At 34.8% G+C, this 24827-nt stretch overlaps 1 protein-coding gene across 7 annotated transcripts in view; it reads right to left on the bottom strand.

The window, feature by feature from the left end:
* Positions 1 to 24827, bottom strand: part of CACNA2D1 (calcium voltage-gated channel auxiliary subunit alpha2delta 1) — a 391747-nt gene that overhangs the window by 152346 nt on the left and 214574 nt on the right. For all 7 annotated transcript variants that reach the window (XM_036328345.1, XM_036328344.1, XM_036328339.1 and 4 more), the window contains exon 5: positions 1314 to 1355. In XM_036328345.1, coding sequence (XP_036184238.1) covers positions 1314 to 1355 — 42 coding nt within the window. The remainder of the gene's footprint in view (positions 1 to 1313; positions 1356 to 24827) is intronic.

Genomic DNA, 24827 nt, shown 5'->3' with positions numbered 1-24827 from the left:
AGTTTGAATTTAGATAGTTTTAATGCCCTGTGAGAGACTACATTTTTAGGGCTGGATGGGGCATGAAAGTCTCTGATTCCTTTGTAATGCTCTTTCCACTACACAACACTCTTAACCACTTATTCTGAAACAGCCGTTTATATATATAAACAAATGAAAAATAATTTCTCTAAGTGATAACCATCACTTATAAGTTTTAAATTTAAAAGTTGATATCAAATATAGTTGATATCAATTCCTATTAAGAGACTTTTATTTAATTTGCTATAGCTCAACTCATGACCTAAAGAAGAGAATGTATCCTGGTTCTAGGCATAATTATAACCCACAGTAATACTAGAGACATTTTTGCATGGGAAAAGTCAAAAGGAGGACAAATTCAATAGGTTCACTTATAATAACTATATATATAATATAATATATTTTTGATTCAGATAAAAAAGTCTGAGAACAAACAATAATTATAGTATACTTATTTAATCTTTTCTTTAATATACTCCAAGCTCTTAGAAGAATACCTAAATTATAGGAGGCCCTCAAAAAACATTGGATAAAAAATAAGTGTATATAAATATTTTTTCTGATAACAAAAATCAACTACAATAGAATTTAAGACTTACGTGTAAATTTTGGCATATAATTTTATAAATGTTTATACCATATCTAAGTAATGAAAATGGGTCCCTAATCTGTCCCAGTGTGTCCCTAATCTGTCCTGATCTGTTCATTATTATAAGTAACTTATTTGAGCTAAAATAATCATGTTCTGAAGTCATTTGAACATGTACCTTAGAGATATTTATTTAAAAGGCATATTAAGCACATAATATGCTTCAAAGATTGAACAGGCAGGCTAGTGGTTGCTCAGCTTCCAGAATGTCATTAACACTATAGTTGAAGTAAATGGCTTTTCCTGGTGTATGCAGTTAAGGCCAGAGTAGACATGCCTAGTGACCGTGGTGACAGGAGCCAGGATATAGAGATGGATGGGACCCAATCTCTGTCAACAGTGCTAATGGAGTATAGAGAATTTAAGTCAGTGCAGTGAACCGAGGTCTGAACAGGGTACAGTGTGAGTTCAGATCAGAGAAACATATGGCATTTCTTCTTAGGAAGATACCAACAATAAGTTGTTAACGATCACATAAGCACTAAATTCCATCATTACCTTGTTGTGTCTAATTGGCATTTTTCTTCTGCTATGGAGCATTTTCTGAAATACTAAACCTGCTAAGTCAACTTGTTCTAAAAAATCAGTCATCCCAGTATAACTAAGTTCACCTTGGAATTTAATGTAAAATGTTAATACTCACATCCAGATCGTCCTTTGCATTGTAGTAGACAACTTCATTACTCTATAAAAAATATAAAAATGAATGCTTTATTAATTTGAGTAAAAAAAAATATACAGGATGAAACACTAAATACATTTGATTTATACTTTAATTATTAAACCCCCCATAATATTCCTTTCAGAATATATTCCACAAAGATCCATAAATATTAGCCAATATTTTCTAAGAACATATTAAAACACTATATCAGTGAGATTGGAAAAGGACATTTTGCATTGAGGGAAAATATCTCAGTGTAAGTCTGAGAACAATTTGTCAAGAAAAAATAAAAATTTAATAATGCAGATAAATATCACACACACACACACACACACACATACACACACACACACACAGCCTAAACCACAAATGATAAGATAATTGAAGAAAAATGTAATACAAGTTGCTTAATTGTTTGCTAAAACTATGACTTTAAAAAAATACGTATTTATCTAACACACTGATATTTTCCATTTCTACCAAAGTGGTGAATAAGTGTGTTGGCTCCTCAAGAATAAATTTTGTCTTATAATTTTGGACATTTCTTTGAGTCTTAGAGGCTAGAACCATGCAATTTAAAAATAATCCATTTCTATTTCCTTTCCTCTCCTGAAGTGATCGAAAATACAGTCCATTTTCTGTTTGTCTCCAGTAGTAAAATGAGTACTATATAAAAATTGCTTTTTTCTGTACCTCTTAATTACAAATATGGACACTATAAAATTCCATTAAAAGAAAACACAATGTACAAAAAATATTTGAAGGAAATTACTTGGAAAAAATAGACTAGATTAATATTTCTTAAAATATGCCCCCTCCCCCCCAAAAAAAAATTCTAGCTCTTCAAGCCATAATAAATGTTACATAGGCAAAAGTATTCTATGGTCATGACGTTAGAATAAAAATAGACAGAATTGTCTCTTTTCAGCAGGACCTCACAGAGCCTCAGTGTATGCATGTATGTATATTATAAATGTCCAAGAGGAAAGTAGATCTTGTTTTGTTTCCCAGATTTATTTGTCACAGAACCTGCCTCCTTTTTATGTAAGAAACATACCATAAAATATAGGTGTCTCTGAAGACCAAACAACCAAACCAAACCCTATATAGACAAATACATGAAATCATGATTCATAACACTGAATGAAACCCAGGAGTTCAAATGTATTTCATATAGAGTCAATAACACCTTTTAACTTACCATTAAATGATTTTTAAAATAATTAAGTAACTAGAGATTTTTACCATGCATGCAAGTTCTAATTCCTGAAACATTTCTTATAGCATTAGTTTTGAAGCAAAGTTAAAATACAAAATCAGAACTCATCATTACCATCTGAATTCACCTGAGACCCAAATCTAATTACTAGCTTATTGATCCCTCATGCAACCCTGTAACTTATACTTGGGAGACAATTTTCAATTTAAAATGTGGAGTCCATCAAAAATTAAAGTACCGAATAAGTTTATCTTCATTTTAGATTTTATTTCTTCCAACTGCTTCCTTATATTTCAAAATTGAACTGTGTTGAAACTGTATTAAATTTCATGCAGTTCAGTATCATCATTTTCAACATTCTTTATATACCCATATGTACATACTGCTCTGCCAAGGGAGACACAATATAAGCAAACATACCTACCCTTATACTTTCGGTAAAATAATGGATACAGATTAATTATATAAAGCCACTTGTGTCTAGGACTACACTTGGTACATGGTACTTGAATTAAAGGACTAAATTTATTAGCAAGCTTTTTCCTTATGTGTCACACATCGTCACATATAACAAATAAAGATAATTTAATCCTTAAACTTGAGATTCAGTATATCAACTACAGTCCCAGAGGAGGGTTAAGTATGATAAAGAAATGCTAGTTTTCACTCAAACTAAGTATTTTGATTGTATTTAGATAAACTGTGCTGGAAATTAAAATAAAAACTAACATACAGAAAACTGGGTTTGAGAATTTCCAAATGCCATTCCCTCTTTTACTGTGCTATATTTTATACAAAACCCTATTACCTCTTCTTTAAGAACCTCTGTACTGCTTCTAAAACTGTTATTGAAAAATGTATATTGCCAAGTTTATTTAAATTTCATACATTTGTACAAGTCTTTCGGGACTTTGAAATACATGTAATTCAAAAAACTGGCTTTTTTTCTTTTATGTGAACTATGAAAAACACATTAATCACAAAATAATACTACACGTCAAATATTTATACCCCTTCTAAAATGGGTAATTTGTATTTCTACTTTTATTTTATTTATTTATTTTTTTATTGATTTCAGAGAGAAAGGGAGAGAGATAGAAACATCAATAATGAGAGAGAATCATTGATTGGCTGCCTCCTGCACGCCCCCCTACTGGGGATTGAGCCCGCAACCCAGGCATGTGCCCTTGGCTGGAATCGAAGCAGGGACCCTTCAATCCGTAGGCCGACCCTCTGTCCGCTGAACTAAACCAGCTAGGGCACATTTCTGTTTTTAAAAAGCTCTCTTTTTTTATACAAGGTCAATTTCTTACATGGTCAAAATATAAATGTGAAGGAAAGCAATAGTGTCACTTCCACTGCATTACAACAAAATTTCTTCTCCAATAAATGTGACATTGCTTTTGGCCTAGAAACATTTTTTATAAATACACTTTCCTTTCCCAAACCTCAAAACTTGCATGGATATCATGCACATTTCATTAGTCCTTTATTTTACCTAAAAGAAAAGCGCCACTGATCAATGTTAGCAAGGATAATCCATGTAACAATTTGGAGAAAAGATAATGGTGCATTTAATTTGTCACCCCATTCCACCTACATGGCAGGTGGACTATAAAATTTAAACATTCACAGGGCACTGAATTTATATAATTTTTTTTATGTTTTATTGATTTTTTACAGAGAGGAAGGGAGAGAGATAGAGAGTCAGAAACATCGATGGGAGAGAAACATCGATCAGCTGCCTCCTGCACATCCCCCACTGGGTATGTGCCTGCAACCCAGGTACATGCCCTTGACCGGAATCGAACCTGGGACCTTTCAGTCCGCAGGCTGACGCTCTATCCACTGAGCCAAACCGGTTTTGGCTATATAAATTTTTTCTACATAAAAATAGTTTCCAGTCTCAATTAATCATACTTTCTTATGGAAAACTGCAGTGATTTGTTTTAGTGTGGCTTATAGTATCAGAATTATTTGGCTCAGTAAAAAATTTAAATGTAAGCTTGAGGAAAAAAAAAACATGATTTGGTGAAACTGTGAAGTTATAAATCAATTTCATTTATAACTATCTCTTTTGCTATATAAAAATATATATTAGCTCTGTATATAAGAATATACATTAAGATGTGTGCAGCTTCTGTTGATGGCAATGCAGATTGGTGCAGCCACTATGAAAAAACAATATTGAGTTACTGCAAAAAAACTAAAAATGGAACTGCCTTATGACCCAGCAATTCTACTTCTGGGTATATATCTGGAGAAATCCAAACACTAATTCAAAATAATATATGCTCCCCTATGCTCATTGCAGCATTGTTTACAATAGTCAAGATTTGTCGGCAGCCTAAGTGTCCATTAGTAGATAAGTAGATAAAAAACCTCTGGTACATATAGATAAAGGAATGTTACTAAGCCAAAAGAAAGAATGAAATCTTACCATTTGCAACAACATGGATGAACCTGGAGGCTATTATGCTAAGTGAAATAAGTCAGTTCAAGAAAGACAAATACCATATAATTTCACGTATACATGGAATTTAAAGGAGAAACAAACACACCAAAAGAAACCCATACATACAGAGAACAGACTGATGATTGCCAAACGAGAGAGGTTTTGATTGATAAAGGGATTACAAAGTACAAATTGGTAGTTATAAAATAGTCATGAGGATATAAAGTATAGCATAATGAATACAGTGAATAATATTGTTATAATTACATATGGTGTCAGGTGGCAGCTGGAAATATCAGGGGAACAGAACACTTTGGTAAAGTATATAATTGTCTAACCACTGAGCTGTACACCTGGAACTAATACAAAGTAATAATGAATGTAAACTATAATTGAAAAATCAAAAAAGAAAAAGAAAATACAAAAAAATCAACATTGGAAAAACATATAAATGTAAGGTCAATGTGTTACTACAATTAATATTACAAATAATATTTCAAAATCTAAATAACAATAATTTTTAAAAACTAAATTGCTTCCAATGAAACAAGACATAGATGTAGTTCCATTTACATTTGTTTAGACGATTTTCAATACAAGTATTTTAAATTACTTGTTAACATGAAAAAGAAAGAATGTGAATCTTCGTTAAACTAAATAAGTATAAAATCAAATGACTCAAATCATGTAAGCACCAAAATATATCCAGAACCAATCTTAACCAGGTTGGGATAAAGGACAACTTTCAGGAATATTGGACAATTCACACTGAGCCAGCACTGTTTCTATGTCCCGATGTTTTTAGAGGGATGGATTTTAGCTAAAACAAACTCTGTGTGTCTGGCTGGTGTGTCTCAGCCGTTGAGTGTTGACCTATGAACCGGGATATTAGGGCACGTGCAACCCATCCCCAGTGTGGGGCATGTAGGAGGCAACTGTTGTTGATTCTTTCTCATCATTGATGTTTCTCACTCTCCCTTTCTTTTCCTCTCTGAAATAAATAAAAATATTTTTAAAATGAATTCCGTGCTAAAACAAAATTAAGAAACAGTGTAAAGACAGCTGTATGTCCTGAGGGGGTATAATTAAAGAAGAGCCAAAAGAATGAGCTGCATTCCTTCTCCCTTTACCCTATAGAGACTTTGGGATCTTTTGACCAACAGAGGGAGACAGTCCCCAACTATTCTACAACTTGGGCGACTTCACTCTGTGCTTCATTTAGAAAACAAAGATGAAGACTCCCTTCCAACCATAAGGAGCAAGTTCTCGCATCACAACTCACATGTGGCAAGACTTTGAGGTAGCTGAAATTGAAGAATAACTCTTATTTGTCATTGGATGACATGACCACATAAATCAACTGTCCTAGGTTTCAAAATAGGTGAAAATTAAGAAATTCAGATTGTTGTAAAAGTTTCCCCATTTGGTTCAGATCAAGTATGTGTATTTGCAAATGTGCATGTGTGTGTTTCTTAATCATTTATCTATCCTATTACTCAAAATTCCCTCAGTCCCTTCTCCAGAAAGTACATAGGTATATCAGTATCTTCTAATATTTCAACTAATCAGCATAGCAACTAATTAGCACAGGCAAATATTATAAAATTGAGTTATCTTCTTTAACATAATTCTGGCTAAATGTTTTTTATGCAAATTATTAAACATGACCTTGGAAGTTATTTCTAACTCAAACACAAAAGTTTTCAGTGGATTTCAGTGTATTCCATGCCTTATGATAGGATAAAGCTAGCAATGGCCTCAAAGGAGATTTGTAGATGGGTTAGACCTTTGGAGAGCTATTTGTCATAATTTAAGCACCACCAGATGACAAGAACAAATTGTTTCATTTCTGATTTTAACCAAGTAGTTTAGTTATTTATTATCTCCTTCAAACAAATTTACCCAAATAGTCTATGCTAATATAATACTGCTGCTTACTGAAATTTAAAACATCCCCTAGCAAGTTGAGAGATAAATTACTTTAGTTTCCCAGCGTCTACTGGGAGTCAAAAATTAAATCTGGGCAAAATAGACCATTCCATCTTTAAAATGGCACTCTGAGTGACAGTCCCTTGCATGCCACTTGCCTATAAAAGTTGGCCTCTGATGAATAGTTGATGTTAAAAATTTGAAGCATAAGTACAAAGCTTCTACATGGAAGTAAGATGCTGCCAGAAATATGATTTACATATTGGAACAGAAAATTAGGATTTTATAGCCAACATCCGAAATATATGACACATTCAAAATTCAAATAGAGATTAACGCCCCGTCCAATTTAGTAATGCTCTTTTCTTGGCAATAGCCTTGGCTCTGCACAATGATCCACCACCTGACAAATTTTAGGCAACTGAATTGTCTGCTAAAGATTTTGTTTAAATATTATTATTGTGGTCATTTTTAATCACCCTTAGGTTCCAAATATGAAGTCAATCAGATAAACATTAGGATTCTCTTATCTATAAATGAGTTATGTTAATAATTCCTACCAACAAAGAGCCCCATAATTTAGCTCAAATCACTTATAACTCAAATGTTGTGGTTAATATATCTTTGTACCAATTTGACCTGGTAACCATACACCACTGCTCTTGACTGTGCCCAAGTAAACCACGGTACACAGGATGAGCTAAACAGCAGCACTGCAGCCCTGTGTGAATAAAAGAACTCAGGAACTTGTGTGAGCGTGCTTGTGCGGGTGTGAGTGTGGCTGGGTGTGCATGCATGGGAGCAGGGGTGAGATGGGAGGAAGAATGTGAATGGAATGCACGTTTTCAAATATAGCTAAAAGTAGATGAAGTAAATTGAAGACAATAGTCTTTGAGAAAAAAAAATATTTGTGTGTCATTACATTTGTGTGAGGTTTAGAATGTATGAGTACATTGTTTATAAAGATAAAAAGGAAAGGAAAGGCCGACACAAGACAAACTAGAGATTAATGTTACCAGATTAATGGACTGAAGTCATATGACAACCCTACATGAATATTATGTGCCAGGAGATAATAACACAACTGATTAAGTTTAGCACAGTGCCTGGCACACAATATGTGACATGTATATGTTATCAACTATTATTTTATATATTGAAGAAGAAAAATCAGTATTATCCATAGAATTTATGTTAGTTTTATCTGATACTTATATGAATTCAAATAAATTATTAAGTTTTATTTCCTTAGGTCAGTTAGTATGCTGAGAGTCTATTTAATTCATTTAGTTATTTATTCAAAGACTCCATGTACCAGAGTGAAGAAATAAAATGATTAATTTCTGTTATTATTTTTAATTGGATCAATTAGATGAGGTACATTTTTGAGGAAGTCTAATGTAAATGGGAGGTAAGTGATGGGTCAATATGCATCCTGTCCATTACACGTGTTGCTCCAAACTTCTCCATGATTCTCTGCACTCTTTCCAAACCCACTTCTCACACATCAGTCCTCACTAACTCCTGCCCAACCTTAGTAAACCAAAAGTTTGCTTATCCATCTCAACACCCAAACTGTGGAATTCTGATGGAGAAAATGACACAGCAAGCCCTCATACAGAGTAAGTCAGCAGTGCTCACAATGTAAAACCTAGGATAAGCAAACATGTGGATTTGCTTTGCTTGGTTAATTTTCTTCTATTTGGAAATGCTACTATCTGAAAAACTGTTTCTTCCAATGATGTGATTCTGTTTGGCTGACAACACAACTCCTCTAATGACAGACATTACAGGTGCCTGAATCTGTCCACTTACAACTTTTCTCTATAACTTTCCCCAAAATATTCCATTTTCCAGGAGTAGTTATGGTCGTGAAAGATAAGCTGCTTAAAAGCTGATGTGCCAGAGATTCCCTCCATCTCCATGCTTCTTAATTATAGAACCAATAATTTATTATTTTTTAAGCTAGTTAGAATGTGGTCTCTAACTCTGACAACTGATAGCACTAATACAAATACCACACTCCCCACAATGCTCTTTTCCATTCTAATTCCTATTACTAACAGTTAATAGTATTTGCTTGAACTTTAATTTTTGTTGGTGGCATGATGAGAACATAACTACAGTAAAACCTCAATATAACAAACTAATTTGAATGAAGGGGTATCCATTGAAGCTGAAAGTCTGTTATACAATAAAGTAGGTTTTCAGAATGCATATGTTAAAAAATTGACAAATTAGTTAGTTTTTACTTATGTGGACACATTAAAATTAAGTCTGGATGAAAAGATTAATTTCACAGAAAATTTTTCTGTATGTATTACTGTAATTTTAAATTTATACTGACTAGGTCTAGGAAATGTGTCCATTCACCATTCACCTCAAGTAAACAAATGCATCCGGCTAGAGCATGGCTTATTGCAAGTGGAACATGGGCCTGCTACAGAAAGCCATGCCATGTACATCAAAAGGTTTGGGACACATTGGGAAGGCAACCAAATAATCAATCTCTCTCTCTCTCTCTCTCTCTCTCTCTCTCTCTCTCTCTCTCTCTCTGTGTGTGTGTGTGTGTGTGTATGGAGTGTTCACTTCCACATATTCCTGCCACCAGAGAAAGCCCTCAAGCAGAGATATGCATATGCTTTGGGTAGGAAGCTAGAGGAGTGTGTGTGTGTGTGTGTGTGTGTGTGTGTGTGTGTGTGTGTTCAGAAGATGTGGGCAGGGGGCCCACAACATCTACTATAGACACATAGGGAGTGTTTTAGAGATATTTACTGAGAGCATAGTTAAATCAGTAAATGACTTTAAAGTGCTTAAGCCAGCTGGGCAAACTACGGCCCGTGGGCCGGATCTGGCCCGTTTGAAATGAATAAAACTAAAAAAAAAAAAAAAAAAAAAAAAAAAGACCGTACCCTTTTATGTAATGATGTTTACTTTGAATTTATATTAGTTCACACAAACACTCCATCCATGCTTTTGTTCCAGCCCTCCGGCCCACTTTAAGAACCCATTGTGGCCCTCGAGTCAAAAAGTTTGACCACCCCTGGCTTAAGCAGTGACTAGTTAGCAGTGTGACTTTTTTTAGGCATTGATTCCTCATCTGTAAAATGATGAGTTAGTTGACAAATATGACAAATATAGCCTAGAATCTTTCCACCTATATAGTTTTATGTTTTCACTGAGTAATTGTTTTTGCTTTAGATCACAGAAGACCTAGTAGCTGTGTTCCTCTATTTTTCACAATAAGTCTGTGATTACTTCTCTTCTCAAGTGAACACCCAATAGAACTTAGACATCTTTCAATTCTGAAAGGTAAAGAGAAAGCTTTCTCTTTCTTTTTTTAGCTGAAATCTCTCTGAAATATCTCTGTAGAAACATGTAAAAGTGTAAGAACTTCTGCATCATTATTTTTCTTTATATCTTAAAAGGTTAAGTCAAAGTATATCCATTTATCTCTGAAACATAATAACCGTATTTCTGAGGATGCCTGTGTTGAAATAAAAACCTCATATTAGATTAAATCAACCCCTTTATTCATACCAATCTGGCAGTCTCTCCATTATGGCATAAAATAATTGCTCTAGATCAACCACTGCTATCTTTCATTAATATCATGAAATGCCATGCATTTGTGTTGAAACTAATAGAAATCAGAGTGTTTTTTACAGGTGATAAAGTTTAAATTTGTTCCACTTCTCTGTAAAAATAATTTTACTAACAGTACAAAGAAAAAAAAGGCTACTGCAGAAGAAAATAAATGAAATAAATTCTGAAAATTTAAAAAGCATGACATTCCATTTGAATAATATATAAATGCTTTGAAAACAAATAAAAATTCCTAATAGCTTGAACTTCATTAGCTTAGTTTTAGGAATTATATTTAATTAAGTTGTATTTCAAAGAGCTTCTAATTCAAATTGTTCACTGATTCAGATATAACTTGACTCTAATTAAAACATGCATAATTGTTAAAGTGTTAATTATTATAGATGCCACAATTCAAAAAAGTTCTCAAGGAATCCAAGACTCTCAACATAGTCCTAGTTCAGTTGTATACTGCATTTCATCTTTCACTCAAATTTTTAAAAAGGAAGGACAGGGAAAAGGAACTCTGTGGACCATGCTTAATTCTTCAGGCATACTTTTACAAATTATTCATTTTAATTTTCATAATGTATAATTATTTAGAAAAAAATATACATTTTTCTTGGGAGCATTAAATAAAACCTTTATATTTTTTCTAAATATTATACACAAAGTTGTACCACGCAGAGGCAGCATGATGCAATACAAATGCACTAAATGACAAATTAAAAAATCTGAATTTTATTCTTTGGTGCAATTCTTAGCCTGTGTTAGCAAGCAAACAAATTAACCTATTCAAAATTGTTTTGTCTTCTCATTTATCAATTGGACAAAGAATTCCAACTTCAAAGGGTTGCAGTGATAATTTAATGCTATAATTTATCTGAAACAACTTTGTAAATTTTAAAGATATATATATAACAAATACTAATATTATATAGCATATAAATTACCTTATAACTGTTTTACACAATTTTAATGAAGTTTACAGTTTAATATACAATTACTTAGATACTTGTTTCAGTAATATAATTATACAAATAGAATAAGAAAAGGTTGAAACATTGAATAAAAAGTAAAAAAGATATTTATTTTGGTTAAGTATAAATAATAAAATTTAAGTAGTTTTAAATAAGAAATTGAGATAACATATTAACTGACCAACTAAAGGACTTGCTTAAATGAAGTTATTCTAATCACAAGGGGTTACTTCAGTGGAGAGCATAAATATTGCAGAGAAGCCGAGACAATTAGAGAGTTGTCTACATTTTAAACTGTGCTTCCAGATGTGTTACTGAACAAAGGAACACATCAGTGTATTCATCTTTTGATCACACTGACTTCTTTCCTAGTGCATGAGAAACTCAGTATGAAAAATATTTTACATTTAAGGACTCAAGAAATTTCAAAGTCAATAGCCAGGTGAGAAGTCTGAAGAGAATATATTAGCAGCTAATTAACCTCTGCAAACACAATTTCCTCTCCACAAAATGAGAAGGCTGTGTCCTTTCCTCCACTCTGCTGTGGATTTTGGTTACTTTTATGGATTACTTGTTTAGTAAAAATATAGCAGCTCTACAAACACCCCAGAGAAATAAGTGAAATGAAAGCAGATCAAAAACGCTACCACTCAAATTTTACTCAAAAAGCAAAAATTTTCAAATTATATTCAGAGTACAAGATAAACCTAAATTTGTTTAATCAAAGCTGATAAATATCACTATACGTACTGTCCTTTTCTGTCAAGATCAAGTACATGTACAAAAATCACAGTTATGGAATTGGCCTAGTTTTGTTTAAAAATTGCTTAGAGATTGCTCAAAGCAGAAATCAGGTCTTAAAAAATTTAGAAAGTTTAAGAAAGCTTCAGCTAAGAATTTTCATGTAAGAGCTTGAGAAAATATTGGTATTTATACTATAGCGTTGCCAAATAAAATAGAGAGTACCCAATTAAATTTTAATTTCCGGTAATTTTTTTTTAGTAAAAGGATGTTCCAAACTTATAGAAATGATATTTGTTTATCTGAAATTCAAATGTACTGGGCATCCTGTACTTTCATGTGCTAAATGTAGCAACCCAAATTTGTAAGATATTATTACATAATTTAAAAATATTTTATAGGATTTCTGACAAGTTTAAAATTATTGTTGTGGGAATTTTTTTCTGGAGATGGAGGATGCATTAATTACTAGCTTTGAAATTAAATCTGGACAATGATCTCAAATGAAATCAAATCACAAACTGCTCTAGTCTTTTAAAAACCACCCGAAAGGCCAAGGAGCATTTGTTCCTCAAAGTGGAAGTAAATCTCTGGTCAAATGCATTGTATGTGGAAATGGCATTTCCAGTTTCACACAGATAATTACCTGGTCTTGTTCTTTTAACTCTCATTTTGTAATCCACTAAGGAATCATCAAAACAGGTGCACTGATAATTCAGCAGCAGTTTATTATTTTGGGATGCTTTGCTAAAACTAATAATAGAGAAACATGGCTGTCTTCTCACAGATCACCTATGTCGACTTTCATGACCTGAACATGCAGGTAGTTACCCACTTACATTCAAACTGTTGATCGATCCTGTGATTCCTCTAAACTTACACTTTAGGTCAAATAGAACACCATTCCCAGATAGAGGCCATTCTTGATGTCAAAGGTATTGGAAAAGACTGACATGGTAGAACCAGAAAACCAAGCACTTTAAGGGGTAAGTACACCAAATTCTGCCTGTTGCCACCAGTTACTTTGTTGTTGATGATGCCATGATGAGAAAGTCTAGTTTCCCCAGGAATTCATGAAAAGGACTTAGATCTATCCTCCATAAAAATTCTGGGTCCTTATAATTTCTAAACTAAAGTCAAACTAATCATGTATAAACAAAATAAAGTAGGCTGGACAACCATGTGATTAATTACACAGAATTCATACAATAAATATAGATTTGCTTCGTAGATTTTGTTTCTTATAAGTTAGTTTAGTCACTAAAGACTTAAACTCAAATTTTCATACATTTAAGACAATTGCTCAATTGCAAGTTGCTTATTTTAACTTTTTTTTTTAATCTTTGTTCAAATAACTCTTGGAACTCTAGTATCTAAAACTGACAAATTATGTAAAAGGATGTTACTGGATTGCTGGATCTCTATGTGTATAATATATATTTATTTGTGACAAACATCAGTTTTACAAATTCCAATGACTTAAAACTTTTAACAACAGTTCACTGATGTTTGCATGGCCATCCACTGACTTTTAATTGACGAGTCATTGATTTGTTACTGGATTGTGTGTAGGGATATCAAAATGTTGTATTTGAAAAGCTCTGATGGAGATTTTAAAGCTCTAAATAAGCATCATTGTTTTAAGAAAATGATTCCATTCCTAGAGGAAACTACAAAACATGTATGAAAGAGCTCTGTTAAAATAAATATTTCAAACACAATAATTGTTTAAAAAACCTTATCAGGAGAAAAAGGATATATGTTAAGAACCTGCAATTATGTGATTAAGCATTGAAAATTCAGCCATGAGCTTCCTGACAGACTGTGAGAGAAGGAAACTATGGTCGTGGCATTATTCTCCTTGTCTGATGAAAAGAATAAATGAGACTTTTGCTTTGAGACAGAAACTTCTTCCTATAACCAAAGCTTGAAGGACATGTTCTTCAAAATATTTTTTTAGCAAACACAAAAGGATTCTTCAAACAGCCACTCTCTCACTCTCTCTCTATACATACATACCTCCATAATTGATGAGTATATTTGTACACACAGAAAATAGACAACAGTCTAATACCATTCTTTAAGATTTCTTTATATTTTTAGCCCAAGCTTTAAGTGAAATTCTTAAGAAATGTGTTTTGTAGTGTAAAGAGAACAGAGAACCTAAGATTACCAGCACCCATTTTTCTTCCTAGTAAAGAAAAGCATGATACAACATATACATAAAACATCTATATGCTCACATAAATACTGAAAAGAATTGCACTGAATTTGATCTTTGTAGAGTCATCTTTTGTAAAACAAAGTATGAATAATAATAATGAAAATAATATCCATTTATTGATAATTTAATGTGGAAGCATACTACCTCATGAATTGCTCACCTCAAATATTAAGGAGATGTATATTATTACAGTTTATAGGTAAGGAAACAAAGGTTCAGGAAGGTAAGCCAATTTCTCAGAGTTACATAGGGAATAGCAAAATAGAATTTGAATCTAAGTCTATCTAACACCGCAGCTTACATAATTTCCTCCAGAGGAAATGCATACCCTGTATTTATTTAGTAACATTAAGTTAGTATACTACATATTTTTAAATTGTGAATATTCAATAAATATGATGATAAACACGAGAAGCATCCATAGTATGGAAACACTAAATCCCAAAACTCTCAACTTCTGAATCACAATGTTTCTTCCTAGTGAGGTTCTGAAATGCTATTTTTTGCAGTTAGCAAAAGGAAATCAAAGCAAGAAGTTTCTCCAGATTGGTCTCTCTGCTTTTTCAAATCTCCCTGACTAATTATGGCCAACAAGCCCAAGTATAATGCAGATTATATAAATAAAAAAATTGACAATCACAGGGTGACAATGTACAGAATAAAAGGTTCCATCAGCATGAAGAAAGGGTATAACAAGTCACTGTCTTCATTACTGGGTATTTCACTAGAGGGCAGCCAAGATAGAAAGCTGAAAGTCAAGAAGCACACTCAAAGTACATTAGCAAAATACTATTTGGATAAATACATTCAGCATGGTATGTTTGCTTAGATACTGCCGATGTTCACTAGGTATATTATTTGACCCTCAAACAATTTTTGGGAACATGAAATTTACTAAAAAAAAGAGGCTTAAAACTACAAATTAATGTTTATATAATCAAAGACACATTGGCAATATGTAAGATTTAGGAGATTAAATGCACACCAAGATGTAATTACAAATTAGTTAAAGGCATGATTTAAAAAAATAAATTTACATAAAATATGTTGGCACACCATGCAATCAACTGTCGCCACTTTGGCTTTAATTCAGTAAACATTGCTTTTAAATTTAGGGACAATCAGTGTAAATGATACCTATTTAATTACTTGTTTTGTTGACTTCTCTTTACTTTTGGATCAGGTATCCCGGCAGGAAGCCCTTTGTCACCAAATTGCATGCCATAAAGAGCTGCAGGCCAGCTGGACAGCAGTTCAAGTTAAACTCCAGACACATGTCAGTCTTTTCCAGGGGAGAAGCTGGGAAATCTATCTGCAAGCAACTCAGAAGTCAGTTCTCTTGATTTTTCTGTGTAATCAACTTTCACTCTATCGTCCCTAGTAATTTATCAGTACCCTACTTTTTTGTTGTGGTTAATTCTCACTGGAGGATATTTTCCCATTGATTTCTAGACAGAGTGGAAGGTAGGGGAAGAGACTGAGAGAAAGAAACATCAATATGAGAGAGACACATGGATTGGTGGCCTCCCTCCAGCAAGCACCCAGACCAGAGCCAGGCATGGAGCCTGCAACCAATGTATGTGCCCTTGACCAGAATCAAATCTGGGACCCTTCAGTCCGCAGACACACACTCCAATCACTGAGCCAAACTGGCTAGGGCCCCGACTTTTTTTAATAAAAGAAAATTACATATCTCCTTCATTTATATGCTCTGCCTCTCTTAAAAAAAAGTATCTAAATAATTGGGGAAAGGACTATTTTTTTAGAAAAATCATAAATAAACTAATATTTCTCCCTCCAAAAGAGAGATTCATCTGTACAATCTCAAGTAACATTAATAACTAAGCTATTAATCAGCATTAATCATTTGCAATGTTTTTCTTCTTTCTTTCTTTTATAAACAGGACGCAGAAGGGAAATGAAATGGGAAGCTGAGCAACTTCCCTTTTTCATGAAAATGTACTTAGGCTTTTTCACAAAGACCTCTATTTCTAAACTATTATCTACAGGTGAAAGTCACTTACATTTTCCTGTTTTCACATTACCAATCTGCCTGGCATTAACGTGATTAAGTAGACTTTCTATCAAACTACAAAATAGATATCTAATACCCTTTGAAATCAAAGTATTTTGATTAATTTAATTTGCTCAACAGTAACCTTGAGTTTTACATCTGAAGAATTTCAAAACTGTTGAGAGATATGGCTCCTTGGCACTTTCAGGCAGAGCTATGAATTATAGTGCAATTGCCATCTTCATTCTAAATTCACAAAGCTTTCAACATGGCCAAGCAGTGCTTTTATAAAGAGAGACCTTGGCTTTTCTTGTCATTGCTGCTTTTTTGTTGTGAGTCACATAGTATGACTCAAGACAATTTATAATCATCAACAAAATACCCTTGACATTTGAGAGTACTAAGAAAGGAAACAATGCAAGTAGGCCATAAAAAGTGCCATGCCAGAGAATCCAATGTTCTACAGTTCCCAACACCCTTTTGGCGCTTATTCTATGTGCATTCAAATAAGAAAATAGAGTTTGATGAAAATGGCATATCATGTGATTATCCATTTGTAGCATAAAATGATTCATGTTTTCCACCATTCTCCTTTGCAAACTAGTAACTAATTATGAACCAGAATTTAGAATTAAAAGCCTGTGAGATAGAAGAAATATTTGAATTAAAAATCTAGGTTATTAAATTAATGAGTTAACTTTATGAATCAGAATTTCAGAGAAGATCCTGTAAAAACTAGAGAAACTTCTGGGAAGCCTCAGGATTAACATCCATCATAATAACATAACAGAAACATTGATATTCTCTGGCAGGTTGGTTTGTTTCCCTTCCAGCCAAAGAAATAGGCTGAAGTCATCTTGGATATATGATTTAGTCATTTTCACTCATCACAAGGATGATGAAAAAGAAGTTAGCATGGAACCATCAAATATATATTATAGATGTATTGCAAGTTGGATTTTGTAATCTATTCAGAGTGTAACTAATGCTCTTTATTTCAAAACAAAAATGCTCAGGACATAAAAACTCTTGAGAATTTCAAATAAAAGCGTGGAAATGTAAAACGTATTAGATTTTACCAATCGTGAGCAGTAAGGTAATGAGATTCCAACACTCATACAAACACTATGAGTGCAGAAATGTTTTCAGGACATTTTACAAGCTTAAAATCGCCATGCTAAATATTTATTTATTTTGCTCAGAGCAAGAACAGAACTGATCAAAATGGATGTTTTGATTCCATATTATCCTTTTTATTTAACATTTCACAGTCACTTGCCTTCTGTATCTTAAAAAAATGTTTCAGGAGGGAAACAACACATTGGCCTCCTCTATTAAAATTATCATTTTTGGAGAATTCCAAAATGCTAGGCATATTTACATAAACGACCTCATTTAATTTCTAACAGCTCTTTGGGAATATGAGTATATGTATCAGCAGGGTCCTCTGGGCTTAACCTGACCTATGGCAATATAGGTTAGGAGTTGGAAAATTATCAGGAATCTGTTTAATGCATTCATTTGCTGAAGGCCAATGGATTATTCCCTAAAAAAGGAGAAATACATGGACAAGAGTTCATGGGGACATTGAGGAGATGAGAATAAGATAAGTCTCCTAAAACTCTCTCAGACAAAGGTTTCTGCCCTCACTGACAGAAGTCCTTTATAAATAATGAATGAGCTGATTTCTTCAGAAACTTTGTGACACATGGAATATGAGAACTAGCTTCAAAGCCCTAGTGATTAAAAACCTATAGGGTTGATATTTTTTGTTACTGTATTTTTTAAATATATTTTAGAGATTTGCTCCTTATTAGTTATATGGCATTCAAATATTTTCTCCAGTTCTGTAGGTTGTCTTTCACTCTGTTGATTGCTTGCTTTACTGTGCAGAAGCATTTTAGTTTCGCATAGTCTCACTTGTTTATTTTTGTTTTTGTTGCCTGTGCTTTTGGTAACATAAAACCATTGCCAAGAACAATGTCATAAAGCTCTTCCTATGTTTTAGTCCAGGAGTTTTACAGCTTCATATCTTCTGTTTAAGTCTTTCAACTAGACATGTGTTGGCAAGAATATGACAAATTTGGAACACTTACACATTGTTGGTGGGAAGATATAATTGTGCAGCTGATACTGTTGTAATTAACCTCGTTATTAATAATAATAGGAAAGGGGCAAAGGCGAAGGCCAAATATGATAGGCATGTCATTTGGGCAGCTTTGCCAGAAAGCTAAAGCTTTACACTCTCCAGGGAGGCAGGGATCTATTCCTCACACATTGCTGGGGGAAGTGATTGGACAGGGTGTAAGACAGATGCATGCTCAGTAAAGGTGGGGTCATGTCAGAAAGGTGCTTCATGTCAGTCACACCTGGGAACAGGTCATTGGCCAGAATAGGCATGGCCATTGCAAGGGTGTGAAATTTGGGTTATTCAGTCCCCAAACAAAGGAGCTCACTCTCTCGATTCCTCTTGGCATGTTGCACTTGACTCTTGGCTCCCCTGCATTCATCCACATGGTGGACTCCACACACAATGAACTAATGGACTACAACTAGCCTAATACTGAACTGGACCCAGCTGCAACATGGGATAGAAATTCTGGACACTTGCTTTTATTTTAGCTCTACTGAAATCCCCAGCTGCACTTCTTCCAGGACTGGACTCAGAGATATGGGACTTTGGAAGCCCAGGAATATAATTCTACTATTTGGGAAGGGTGGCAAATAAAGTACAACAGTCATGGGAGCTGGCAGATGCTCAATGGACTATGTGAGTATCCATCCAGGGACTTGTGTCAACCTGCTTGTGAACACCTGAGTCAAATCTTGGGGTTTCTAGAAAATATGCTTCTTGGTAGAGAAATAGTGCTCACAGGAACATAGAAAAATAATTACTGAGCATCTTACAGAGATAATTACGCTGGTGGAGACTACAGAGCTGTTCAAGAGAAAACCACAGGCCCCAAATGGTGGCACTCCTGCTAATAATACCCAACCTAGATTTAATACCTGATCTAATTGCAGTTCCAGTCTCTCCCAGAAATGGAGTCTTAATCAAGTCTGAATTTGCTGGTCAAGTACCAGTAAAGTAATCTGTCTCCTGGGCCCTCTCTATCCCCCCAAGAGAAAGAAGACCAATCTGTATAATCAAGACCTTTGCCATTCTCTTACTCCACCCTCTCAAGAAGATGCCCCAGTCTACATATGGTCTAAAAATATTCCTTTCTTTTCTTTTCTTTTCTTTTCTTTTCTTTTCTTTTCTTTTCTTTTCTTTTCTTCTCTTTTCTATTTTCTTTCCTTTTCTTTTCATTTCTTTTCTTTCTTTTCTACTTTTTTTAATAGCTCCCTTTCCCCAAGCTTCTTAATATAAAAAGCTTCCATTTTGTACAACTCCGGGAGGGTCCTTGTACAGCAGGGTCCTTGTAGTTGCTAGATGAGATGCTTCCTAATTCATGAATCCCTTTCTTATAGTCAATTCAATCTTCAAATTTACTTGGTTGATTTTTTTTTAACATAGACAATAGTTTTGAGATAAAGAAATTGATATTCAACAAACGATTATTTTTCTAAAATCTCATTGCAAATTAGTAGCAAAGCCAAAATTTGAAAGATTTGCATAACTCCAAGCCCAGTATTCTGTAACCATGGCTGGGGACCTACATATTAAGAAAAGAAACTTCAGTTCAAGCAAATATTATTATTTCTCCAGTAAAACTGACACTGATGCTTATATTAAAAACACAACTCAAGACTCAAGTAATTATTTTTCATTAAAAATTACATATATGCTACTGTCTGTTATGCATTATAATAGACGACTGTTTTCTTAGTAATGCACTAGTATAGCTGTTATCTCCAAGAAGTTTATGTTTTAGTGCTGGAAAAAAGTGGATAAAGGAAAATTATACAGTGAGTACATACTTAAATAGGAATATATACTGGGAATTAGAGGGCCACGTAAAACAGACAACAAATCCTGGATGAGTAAATGAAAGACAAGAAGAAATAAGGGAGAAAGAGGAGATAATTCTAGGCAAAAATTATCAAAAGGTCTGCAGATGAAGGAAAAAAAATATCCTCCTAGGAAAACATCAAGTAGTTTACTCTGTTTTGGGCTTAGCATTTCTGGAGTGTGTTAATAGCTGCTGGGAAGAAGTTCAAATAGAAAATAGGAAAGGTAAAGTCAACATAAGAAAGTCCAAACCTGTAGAGAATTTTTATAAGTTTATTTGAACCAAACTGACAACATATGCCAGAGCAAGATCTCAAATGCTCTGGAGAATAATAGTTTTTCAGCTTCTTTTGTGCATTTAAATTGAGGGAACATAAGGAAGATTAAATGGAGGTGGAAGAAAGAAAAGCAGACATTAGATCATAGGATGCTTGACAAGATTAGGTCTCTCGTGGGGATGGTTATGCTTACTCCAAAGGTGTGTTAACCTAGATTCCAAAAGCAGTGGAGAGGATTTGTTTAAGGCAAAGATAAACCTTTTAGTAAAAAGTGATGTGCCTAGATATGACTACCAACCATTTACCTGCCCAGTTAGGAATTTATGATCAGATCACCCTGTGAGGGTTTCCATAGAGCCCCTTTTTTCGTCCACAGTAAGATGAGGCCAGTTCATGAAGGGGCTGGTATACCATTTATGCTAAATGAAGAGTCACTGGATTTTTTTTTTCCATGAGTGCATTTTAAATCATTTTTTTTTATTTTTCAGTTACAGTTAACATAATATTATATCAATTTCAGGTTTACATTCCAGTGATTAGACATTATATAACTTACTAAGTGATCATCCCAATAAATCTTGTACTCATTTGATACCATACATACCCTTTAACAATTCATATAACACTGGTTTGGTGGTGATGAATTCCATGATGTTTTTCTTGTCTGGGAAGCTCTTTATTTGACCTTCAGTTCTAAATGATAGCTTTTTTGAGTAGAGAAATCTTGGTTTTAGGTCCTTTTCATCACTTTGAATATTTCTTACCACTCCCTTCTGGCCTGCAAAGTTTCTGTTGGGAAATCAGCTGACAGTCTATGGGAGTTCCTCTGTAGATAACTAGCTGCTTTTCTCATGCTGCCTTTTTAAAATATATATATTTTTTTATTGATTTCAGAGAGGAAGGAAGAGGGAGAGAGAATAGAAAAATGAATGATGAGAGAGAATCATTGATCGGCTGTCTCCTGCACACCCGACTGGGAATCAAGCCCGCAACACAGACATATGCCCTGACCAGGATTTGAACTGTGACCTTCTGGTTCATAGGTTTATGCTCAGACACTGAGCACTACTCTTGCTGCTTTTAAGATCCTCTCCTTGTCTATAATATTTTTTATTTTAACCATGATGTGTAAGCCTCTTTGGCTTCATGTTGTTTGGGACTCTATGCTTCCTGGACTTGTATGTCTATTTCCTTCACCAAGTTATGGAAGTTTTGTCATTATTTTTTCAAATAGTTTTTCAATTTCTTGCTCTCTCTCTCTTCTCCTTCTGGTATCCCCATGATGCAAATGTGGGTACATTTGAAGTTGTCCCAGAGGCTCCTTACACTATTTTCATTTGGGGGGGAATGATTCCTTGTTTTCTATTTGCTTTTCTGATTGGGTATTTTTTGCTATTCTGATTGGATAAATTGATTCACAACATCATCTACTCTACTGTTGATTTCCTGTAAATTATTCATCATTTCGGTTAATGTATCCTTCATTTCTGAAAGGTTCTGTTTTATAGTTTCCATATCTTCTCTTATGCTGTTGAAGTTTTCACTGAATTCCTTGAACATCCATATAACAACTATTGCTTCTATTTTATTTAGCTCTTTTTTTCTGGATATTTCTCCTGTTTTCTCATTTTGGACCTATTTCTTTGTCTTCACATTTTGACAGCTTCCCTATGTTTGTTTCTATGTATTAGGTAGCGATACGACATCTACCAGACTTGGTAAAGTGGCCCTGTGTAATAAGTGTCCTATAGGGCCCAGTGGCACAGCCTCCTCAGCCTGTGTGGCTATGTGCACTGTCCTAGTGTAGCTGAGCCTTCATAGTCACTGAATGTCTCTGGGAAGGATAGATCCCCAGACTGATCAACTGTGACTACAGCACAGCTACTGTGCAGGTGTCGACCCTGGACATGATTCAGGGTGGCTTTAGTGCTTACTGAGTCTGCCCCTTGAGTGTGCAGTTCCTTGAGGTGGTAGGATTGTAATAGAGAGTGGTTTGAAGTTGTCTATTGGGTCCAGTGTCTCTGGGGCCTCCTGGGAGATGTAAGGCCAGCCAGCACCTGTGTACTTCCCGGGGCTACCTGGCATGACCACAGAGCAATCTGCAGATGGCTGTTACTTGACATGGAGGTGCCCAGTAAAGACCAAACTGCAAACCACGGTGTGCTGCGAATAGTGCAGGGCCCTTAGAAAGAGGTAGGGGATATTCAGAAGCCAGATGAGCCATTTGTATGAAAACCACTGGAAATGGCTTGGGGCAAGATCTCAGGGAATCACTAGGGAAGGACAAGGATGAACCAGGTTGATGGACACTCAGATATGGCATCATCCTGCCAGCTCTGTGGAGAGGGGGGCAGGTCTCAAAAAAAGAACAATAAACTGTGCCAACAATTTCATCTGGCAGAAAGAAGTTCTCACCCATTGACTCTCATTCTGATGCCAGACAACGCTGTTCCTCCCCTATTTCCCTGGTTCCTTTCAAGCTTCTGCCCCAGTGCTGGAGCTTGGAAGGAGTGAGTCTCAATAAGTTCTTGCATGGGCTCTTTAAGATTAACTGCCTGGGACTCCAGCAGCCCTATCTCTCACTCAGTCATAATCCAAGCTGGTTTTTACAACCAGAGTTACGGAGACTTCTCTTCCTGGCTCTGGAACCTTTGGCTGTGAGGCCTGGTGTGGTGCTGGAACACCTTGCTACTCAGGGGAGACATATGCAGCTGAGATATTCCTCCGGATTTTTATCCACCACATGTGCTGTGGCACCAGCTCATTCTGTGTCTCCAGCTCCTCCTACCAGTCTCCATGTAACTTCTTCTTTAAATTCCTAGTTGTATGATTCAGCTAGATTTGAGGCAGTTGTGAATGATGGCTATTCTGTAATTTAGTTGTAATTTTGATGTGGTTGTGGGAGGATTTGAGAACTTTTAATAAGATGCAAGTCAAGTTATAAAAAGTTAATAAAATCCCTAAATTCAAAAACTCTCTTCAACACTATAATTTGGCACCAGCTGATGGCAATAATCTACTCTAACTTAAACATTGATGAGGATGATCCTGGGTGCACTGCATGGCTAGAATTTTTAGAGTACTGGCATCATTTCCAGGAATGTCTCAATAATTTAGCAATTTTTTCATTAGTTCAATTCCAGGTTAATGAGGCAACACACTGGTCTTGAAAAATATAGACTCAGTATCCATCTCTCCACTTTCTAAGTCACAGATACCTGTCCTTTCCTACTTATCCCTCCCTTCCTGAGGGGGAGGGGGGGCAAAAAAAAGAAAGAAATATACCCAGCCTCATTTAGATCTAAGTTTGCATTATCCCAGGGTAATAACCATGACGTATATCTGGGTAATAACCATGACGTATATCTTTAGGGGTTCTATTGTACTAAAATGTGACCTTGGCTTTATCTATATATATAAAAGGCTAACATGCAAAGTGTCCCCTCAGGAGTTCAACCAGGAGACCGGGAGTTCGATCGCTCGCTATGACATGCACTGACCACCAGGGGGCCAGGTGGAACATTGAGGGCGAACAGTGGTGCTGAGGAAGTGAGGAAAGGAGGAGGTGGAGGGAACTAGATGGTGGTGTCATGCGGGTGGGCAGCAAGGGAAGGAGGAAGTGGGGAGGCAGGGAAGCGAGGAATCTGATCGGTCAGGCCTAGGGACCCTACCTGTGCATGAATTTTGTGCACTGGGCCTCTAGTAAAACAATAGAGGTCTGGAAGATCATTAGAAAATATTAAAAATTGTTAAAAATTAAAACAATATTATTGGCTAGATTATTAATGAATAAATATTTTATGTCTTCTATTTTTCAACATAAGAAAGTAAGATAGGGGTTATTCCCCATGTTTATTTTTTTCTACTTTGCTGTTTTATAAGCTCTTACCATGAGTATTTATAAGTATGAATAAACAGAAGGAAAAAAACACCATCAATTTGCTTGAGTCTTTTCTATTGAATTGGTTTCCCACAATTTTGGAGTAAGTCAATTTTGCACTGTGGCTCCTTTCCCTCTATCTTAATTATGAGGAAATACTGACAAAGAATCTTAAAAGAAAGCAGCAGTAAAAAATTGATTGTTTTCCTACTTACAAGTGTTGCAAAAAACAACAA

Source organism: Myotis myotis, unplaced genomic scaffold (assembly GCF_014108235.1).
Source record: "Myotis myotis isolate mMyoMyo1 unplaced genomic scaffold, mMyoMyo1.p scaffold_m19_p_11, whole genome shotgun sequence".
NCBI lineage: Eukaryota > Metazoa > Chordata > Mammalia > Chiroptera > Vespertilionidae > Myotis > Myotis myotis.
Note: the sequence above shows the minus strand (reverse complement) of the source record. Positions and strands in the feature narration are given on the sequence as shown.